Source organism: Pteropus vampyrus, unplaced genomic scaffold (genome assembly GCF_000151845.1).
Source record: "Pteropus vampyrus isolate Shadow unplaced genomic scaffold, Pvam_2.0 Scaffold319, whole genome shotgun sequence".
Taxonomy (NCBI): Eukaryota; Metazoa; Chordata; class Mammalia; order Chiroptera; family Pteropodidae; genus Pteropus; species Pteropus vampyrus.
The window spans coordinates 492,857-500,793 of NW_011889100.1; the positions used below are offsets into that span (position 1 = coordinate 492,857).

Sequence of the window (7,937 nt, forward strand, 5' to 3'; positions counted from 1 at the left end):
ACCAACGATGGGGCAGGCCTCGCCCAATACTCTCTCACATTCTTTGTTGTGGTGGACTGGGGCTACGGCTTTTCTGGGGGTGTCCCTGAGCTCAGCAAACTCTCTAGAACCTTCCAGATGGCCTCACTGGCCCACATGTGGAGCTGACCGTGGTGCTGGAAGGACATCCTGGATGATAAGCTGGACATTTCCCACGGCTCACTGTTCTTGCTTGGCCAGCCTGCAGCTGGGAGTGGGGCGGGGCGGGGCGGGGGGGAGGAGGGTGGTGGAATCTTTGTGAGCACAACTGAGAAGTCTTGTCAGGCTGTGATAAGTCAAACTGCTATGAACAATTGATCTCGACGTGACCATTCTTTGTCAATTCTTTGGGATAAATGCCCAGGAGTTCAACAGGTGCATCATATGATAAGTGCATGCTTACTCTTTATAAGAAACTGCCAAACTATTTTTCAGAACAGCTGTACTGTTTTACATTTCCACCAGCAAGGTATGAATGATTTGTTTTTTTCTCTCATCCTCGCCAATATCTTGTGCTATTACTATTTTCTATTTTCAATATTCTGATAGGTGTGTAGTGATGCCACATGGTCTTAATTTGCATTTTCTTAATGGCTAATGACGGTGATCATCATTTCATGTGCTCATCTGCATTTGCATATCCTCTTGGATGAAATGTCTGTTTATGCCTTTTGCCCATTTTCTGATTAGAATGTTTGGTCTTTTACTGTTGGGTTTTGAGAGTTTTTCATGCATTCTAGGTACAAGTCCTTTGTCAGATACATCACGTGTCCTTTAGACATAACCCTGATAGCCTCCAATAGTTTCCTTGCTTTCTGGTATTAAAAGTACTCAAGATCCATCTTGTCGAATAGAGTCTTAAGCATCTAGAAATATGTAGAAATGATGTCGAACTATATGATCCTTTCAGTTTGTGAAGCAGTTTGGTTATTGAAAAGGACCGGGCAGAAACCTCGGAGAGAAACTTCTGGTAAGATCCAGTAAATTCCGAGTTTCCATGTAACTCTTTAATCATCCCAATCTATTATCAATCACCTCCTTTCTACTCTTTTACTTATCGAAGCACACTTTGTGCTAGTGTCCCAGCTGGGTGCTGGGAATAATTGGGGAGATTTCCATTCACCGTGACATCTGTTCATGCTGAGGTTAAGTGCAGGTTAAGGTAAGAAGACTTGCCAAAGGGTATGACGACCTGGCCCAGATGGCAGGTACGACAGGAGGAGGGAATCAGGAATCAGGTTAGGGAGATGTTTCAGGAACATGATGAAAAGATCTCATAGGGAAAGAAAGCGTGACACGTCTTTGGGGTGGTCCCAGACGACGCCCGTGTTTAAACAAAGACACCGTCGTGGACGACGGAAAAGAAGGCAGGTTAATCCCTGAGCGCCGCTTCGCCTCGTCTTGGGTAGAGAATAAAGGAGTCGATTGAATTACTGCTTGGTTGCCGTCTCCAAGGTCCCTACACTCCCATCCCATACCTTTTGTGAGGAACTTAAGCCCTGGCACAGAGAAAGGCGACACCTCTGACTTGGGCAAGGTTTGAAAACACTGTCCCGGTGAGGAGACGAGAATGCAGGGCCTGGTCTGTTAGGCGGGTTCGTGTTGATGTCCCCAGCCCTCCTCATGGGAACGTTCCTGTCTTCCAGGTAGGAGGTGACACACCTAACCTCCCGCCACTGTGTGTTCTCCAGGGGGTTTCCCCAGCGGTGGAATGGGTTACGCTATCTTCATCAGGGGTCTTGGGCGGCTCCTGTGCGGGGGTACATATTACATTCTCCTGGGGGTGGTGGGTGAGATTTTAGGTTCATTAAAAGAAAGCTCAGATTAAAAAAAAAAATGTTTAGGAACATCAACTGACATTCTCTGTCTTCGGGTGTCCTGTGACAACCACATCTAAATTCTTCAGGTTCTGTCTGACCATAAAAGTGAGATTTTTGGCACCATGAGCATCATACTGGAGTCACTGGTACGAACTAGCCACCGTAACCCCTGAGTTCTCCTCAGCACCTTTCCGTGCAAGATACAAAGCGTCGGCAGAAGAGGAGTCGCAGGCCCCACACCCCCAAAGACAAGGTGACCTCAGGAATAGGTTGATCAGTTTATTTCTTGATGAAATAATTCCCGAGAGCTCATGTGAAAACAGCAGGGTGAGCAAAGCACAACAGTGGTCGGTATCCGGAGACGCCGCCCAATGCATGTCAAGGGCCTCGGTTTGGCTTCGGTAGGACACACTGCGAGGGTGGGGGCCGAGAGAGCGCAGAGCGAAGCCAGGTACCCGTGGGAGGGAGGGCTCGGAATGCAGCGTGAGACTCGGGGGTGAACTCAGGGCCAGATGTCAGAGCTGCAGTCGCCCCCAGGATAGCGGGCCTCATGGGCCAGGGCTGGGCCGAGTGGCTCCTTCCCAAAGTCCACCAGGAAGTTGGGGTTCAGCTTCAGCCCTCCATTTACTGTGTTTACATCAACCTGCAGCATCACAGAGCCTTCCCTGGTGGCAATCAGGAGGGGAAAAGAGAGAGGTCAGGGGGCCGCCCCTCCCCCGGGCTTTGTGCTGCAGGGTGGGTCCGGAGGACGAGGACCGAGCAGGTTCTGGACTGTGGGGGCAGGTGGGGTGCCCGAGGAGGCTTCAGAAAGCCACGTGACCCCTCTGGGAGAGGAGGGCTGGGAGGGGAGCCGAAGCTGTTTGCTTCTCACCTGATGAGCTCGGGGTAAAACTGCTTGTCCCAGGTACTGTACAGCGACGTGGTGACATAGAGACGCTTCCCGTCTAGGCTAAGCTGGATCATCTGGGGGCCTCCGACCACCCGTTTCCCCTTGGGAAAACCAGGGGTCAGTCCCCAGGGCAACACCCGGACACCAGGGCGTGCTCAGGCGCTGCCTCTCCTCCCCCACACTCCTCCAGCGGGGTCCTGAGGGCACCCACAAGCAGGCAGAGACCCTCACCTTGACCACCAGGGGCTCGGGCTGGGCTGTGAGCTCCTTGTCCTCCAGCACTTGCACGGGGCCTCCCTTCACAATGCTGCCCCCCAGGAAGAGCTGGGTGGGGAGTGGCAGAGAACAGAGGACCGTGCAGGGAGCACAGCTCGCCTCCGTTGGACCTCTCCCTCCTCCCCACCCCTCCTAGTACCACGGAAGCTGGGGCTCCCCATGGTCCTGGCCCAGACCATCCCTCAGCCCCCCTCTTCCTCATGCAGCCTCTCTTCTTCCTCCCTCCCTTCCCCCGTCCGGGCAGGGCGCCCACCTGTCCCGTGAGGCGGGGCTTCTGCGGGTCGGAGATGTCATACTGTCGCAGGTCCCCGTGCAGCCAGTTGCTGAAGTAGAGGAAGCGGTCATCCAGGGACAGCAGGATGTCGGTGATCAGGCCTGGGGCGGGCAAGTGGTCCAGAGGCTTTGAGCACTCCCGGTGCCCAGGCTAATGTCGACCTTCAATTCCCACCGTCCCCTGGGTACCCACCTGGCATTTCGGGCAGCATCCAGCCCTTCACTTTCTTGGGGGGCACCTGGATCACCTTCTCCACCGACCAAGTGCCTCCCTGGGTTAGGAGGCAGAAGTGAGTTGTCAGGGCTGGGGGTGCGGGCAGATCTGGGTCTCCCCAGGGCCCGCTGCCTACAGAGAGACTGTGGCTACAGTGCTTCCTTGCCACTAGGGTCTAGTTCTGACGCAGGCCCCCAAAGGCAGGGGCTACGTGCCCAGCATCTGCACAGTGCCTGACACAGACGCTCGCACAGTGTTTTTTGAATGAATAAATGAATGAATGAATGAATGAATGAATGAGTGTGGCCAGTTAGGGTTAAGGAAGAACTAGCCTAGAGCTGAGAGCGGAGAGGCAGGTATGTGGCCCGATTTCTCAGTCCTGGCCAAGTTTGGGCTGGTGTGGCCAAGCAGAGGCTCCTGGTCACTCGTAGGGATGGGGGTACGTCATGCCCACAGAAGCCCGGGCGGAGGTGCGGACAGCACTCTGGGAGGATAGGGCCAGAGGGCACATGTCACCTTATTCTTGAAAAAGCGCTGGATGGTGGAGCTGAGGGCACAGCCCACGAAGCCCTGGGCAGCGGCCGGGTCATGCAGGAAGCGGATCTCCAGGGGGAGGAGCCCATCCTGCAATGGCAGAGTCTCCACGATCTCATGGCGCTGCCAGTCCCAGACATTCAAGTGGCTCCCATATCGTCCTGGGTGGAGACGGGCCGGTGAACGGACTCAGGATCGGGGTCAGAGGGCAAGGGCCATGGCCGGGGCCTGGCCGGGGGCGGAAGGTTGAACACGGATTGGAGGGATGAGGAGGGAGGAGGAAGCGAGAGCTCGAAGCACTTCCTGTGCCATCACTCAAGGCCTGGGGGCCACACGAGGGAGACGAGAGTGCCGGAGAGTGGGGTTTGGGGGCAGAAAGCGGGGCATGTGTGCCCAGGCTCCTGCCGGCCCACGGGGACTGCTCACCTGCCTCTACATCAGCGAGGTTGAAGCCATCTCTGAAGACATTGGGAGCTGCCCATTCGGTGCTGATCATGACATTGTGTCGAGGCTGGTACCAGAAGTCATAGCCCAAAGGCGCAGCACCCCCAGGCCGCTCCCATGTCCCCTTCACCTCCCACGTCTCTCCATCCAGCAGCACGAAGCCCCCTAAGAAGGGCATGGAGTAGGGTGGCGGTAGAGACAGCACCTCCCCCAGCCCTCACCCCCAGGCGTGTTTGAGAGGCTCCAAGTCCATCGCCTGCCGCCCCCTCCTACCCCTGCGTTTGTCAGCGCCTTCAACCAGGTGTGCAGTGGGTCCCCCCTAGAGTGTTGCACAGCAGACATTTTATAAGTGTCAGCTCTGATCGTACCATAAAAGACACAACGACTGTGGGGATTACGAGCCCCAAGGACTGTGAGATTTGCTCATGAATTCACAAAGGCTGACATTCGAGGCGTGCGTTTTCTGGGGCCGTATCTGTGCTCACATCCTCCACAGCAGACTGTTCCGATTATAACCTTAAAGTGAATTCATAGGCGAAGGCCCATCTTTATAGAAATGATCGAAACCAATGAAGTTACTTGACTGTAGTTTAAATATTGGATGAGACCCAGCCCCGCCCCTCCCATCCCCCAGTTTTCCCTGGAAGGTTGTGCCGCTTCTTCCACAGGGAGCAGTTGGGACCTGCTCCCCCCCCACGGATGTGGCAGCAGGTACCTTTGCTATTGCCCTCCGGGTCTCCCAGGGTGCTGATCATCACCTCGCCGCTGGGCAGGCAGTGGCTGGTGTGGAGGTAGGCCAGGACGCACTTGGCGTGGATGTCCTTGGGCTCAACGACCTGGAGAGGGTGAGAGGCCGTCAGACTCTTCCAGGGCTGGGTGTCCCCACTCCCCACTCCCTCTCTCGCTCATTTCTATCTGCTGACACCACGCTCTTTTCCTTCAAAACATGGACACAATCGTCCCTGTGGGAATATAGCAGAAATTCGGTCTGGTCACTTCTGCAGAGCAGCAAGGGAGAGGCAGAGAGACTGCCAACCTCCCCAGCCGGAAAGCACTGACGTCTCCCCGGTCTGTCTTGAAGACACTCACGGACCTGTGGGACCGTAAGCCCCTCCTGGGCCCGCGGACAGCTTTGTCTCACCAGCAGCCCCCTGCCGAAGGGGAGCCCTGGGCTCCTGCCTGGGAAAAATGGCTCCTTCCCCACTCAGAGTAAAAGCAAGAAGCCACCCCGCTCCCTGCCCGCCATTTCCCCGCCCCATGGCGCTGGCTGGTGACCACTCAGAACGCCTCCGGAGCTCTGCTCTGAATCATCTCTCCTCTGGTCCCTGCTCCTGAGCCCACACCCGGCCCGAGAGCTGGAGGCAGCTGAGTTGGGCTGGCCCCCCGCCCACAGGGTCTCGGAGGGGCAAGGGCAGGGAGCGCGCCTTGTGCAGCTTCGGGGCGCGGGGCTCGGTGCCCACATCCACCACGTAAACGCGGGAAGATATGAGGCAGGGCAGCACCAGCTTGGTGCGGGACTTGCTGCTGTCCCCGTAGCAGCTGCTGCACGTGTTCCATCCGGAGTGATGCAGCTCGTCCTTCAGGTTGGGCATGGGCAGCCGGTGGATGACCTGGGACCGGGGTGGGGTGGGGGTGGGGGAACAGGGTCATGCTAGCTCGGCCACGCCTCTCTTCGCTTTTGGAAAAGGCGCCCACAGGACTTGCTGTGACCTGGCTGCAGGCGCACGCTGGATTTGAACCCACTGGGCCCCTCCGCGGAGGCCTCCTGCAGCCGGCAGGGCCCCCTCCGCCCCGTATGCTCCCCGCCCCGCCCCCGCCAGACCCAGGGCGGGTTTAGGATAGAGCTGGGGAAGGGCGTCCTCAGGGCCAGTGCTAGAGGACAGGTCACGGGCTACACCTCACCTGGCAGTACTGGGGGGACTTGGGGTCAACGTCCACTGTGGCTAGGTAATCCGGAGCCTCGATGTCCGTGTTTCGGTAAATACAGGGCAGGTAGATAATCTCTTCCCTGGGCCCTGGGAGTAGAGAGCAGACAGTGGGGATGGCGGGCTGGAGCGGAATGGCAGGGTCAGCTGGATGTGCCTGAGGGCGGAGGCCAGGGTTAGAGATCCCCACCCCCATCCCCGCCCCCCGCGGCGCTGGCATCAGTAGAGGGCGCCTGCTCGCGGGGTCCCTTCCCGGGTGCTGGGGTCTCAGACGTTGAGCGCTTACCTTTCATGGCCTCCAGAGGGCTGGGGTACCCGGGCCCACACTTGCCACATCCCGCCGCTGTGGAAACAACGGGGCGTGTTGGCTGGACCACGCTCTGGAGGGAGAGGGCGCTCCCCACACGCTGCAGCACGTCCTGCCGGCGGCCAGGGCAGATGCGCTGTCCCAGGTCCTCGCCCTGCTCCAGCTGCGTCAGCCCTCCGCCCCTCCTCTCTGCCCCTCGAAGCCCTGACAGTGTGTGGACGTGGCCGGGAGAGCTGCGCAGATGCGACCCGCAGGTGCACAGACGCCCGACAGGGCCCACCCAGGGCGGACTGGGGGGCGCAGTGGTTATGACATTGACTTGGGTCTCGATCCCGGCTGGTCTCTGACTAACCGGGGGAGCTCGGGCACATAACCTCCTTGGTCTCAGTTTCCATGTCATCTATTAAAGGAGGGTAATAAGAAGGCCACCACGGGCTTTGGGCAGAAGTCACCACGAAAGTACAGGCACGTGTGCAGCTCTGTGCTTGCTGTTTGCAGCCAGGGCACCCTGGCTGTCCCCGAGGAGCCAGCGTGGTGCCAGTTCACTCTCTCCCCTGAACGCTGTCTTTCCCAGGGAAGCGGACACTTCCTGCTTTTCTCCCCTGTGGTTCTGACTCCAGGCTGCCGGCCAGGGCCCGGATTACATAACAGAGGATCTGGTAAGGGGTAGAAAGCTGAAGTTCACGGCTGCAGGGCTGGTAGCTCCTGGATCCCCTTAGACCAGTTTCCACCCCTGGGTGGTCCCCACTTCCATTATCTGTGAAGCAGGGTGTTGGGCCCAACTCGGGGGAGCTCAGAGGCCCGCACCCCAGAGCTAGGGGGTGTGGCTCCCCTGACCCCGGAAGTCTGGAGAGAGCAGCCGTGCTGCTTGGAAAGGGAAGTCGCTGCCAAGGAGGACAGCTGGGAGGAGGCTTGGGGCAGCATTTGGGGGCCTGACCGGGAGGAAGGGCGAGGAATAGTGGGAAGCTGTCCCCACTATAGTGGAACCCCGGAGTGGAGGCCGCAGGACTGGGCATCCCTCCCTGCCCAGACCCAAGGTCAGTCTGGCCTCTGTCCTGACCGCGGGGCCCTGCGCACGGGGAGCCGGGAGGAGCCAGGTTGAACCTGCGCTGGTGCGGGGCCCAGGCCCTCGGGCAGGAAGCAGGTCCTCCTGCTTGCGGGAACCGAGGACTTGGGAGGCCAAGAGGCAGCGATAGCGCTTTCGAGTCCAGAAACCAGGTTTCACGCTCCGCGTTTG

The 7,937-nt window shown here is 58.3% G+C and overlaps 1 protein-coding gene across 2 annotated transcripts in view; it reads right to left on the bottom strand.

The window, feature by feature from the left end:
• Window positions 1-2,103: 2,103 nt before the first annotated feature.
• Window positions 2,104-7,937, bottom strand: part of SELENBP1 (selenium binding protein 1) — a 7,738-nt gene continuing 1,904 nt past the window's right edge. Inside the window, exons 2-12 of one of the 2 annotated variants that reach the window (XM_011377663.2) lie at window positions 6,680-6,736; window positions 6,371-6,483; window positions 5,893-6,078; window positions 5,184-5,304; window positions 4,451-4,633; window positions 4,007-4,185; window positions 3,470-3,548; window positions 3,257-3,378; window positions 2,959-3,051; window positions 2,710-2,828; window positions 2,104-2,503 (exon numbers count right to left, since the gene is read on the bottom strand). In XM_011377663.2, coding sequence (XP_011375965.1) covers window positions 2,341-2,503; window positions 2,710-2,828; window positions 2,959-3,051; window positions 3,257-3,378; window positions 3,470-3,548; window positions 4,007-4,185; window positions 4,451-4,633; window positions 5,184-5,304; window positions 5,893-6,078; window positions 6,371-6,483; window positions 6,680-6,736 — 1,415 coding nt within the window. In that variant the 3' untranslated portion in view covers window positions 2,104-2,340. The remainder of the gene's footprint in view (window positions 2,504-2,709; window positions 2,829-2,958; window positions 3,052-3,256; window positions 3,379-3,469; window positions 3,549-4,006; window positions 4,186-4,450; window positions 4,634-5,183; window positions 5,305-5,892; window positions 6,079-6,370; window positions 6,484-6,679; window positions 6,737-7,937) is intronic. The other variant, XM_023521843.1, reaches the window with a different exon arrangement.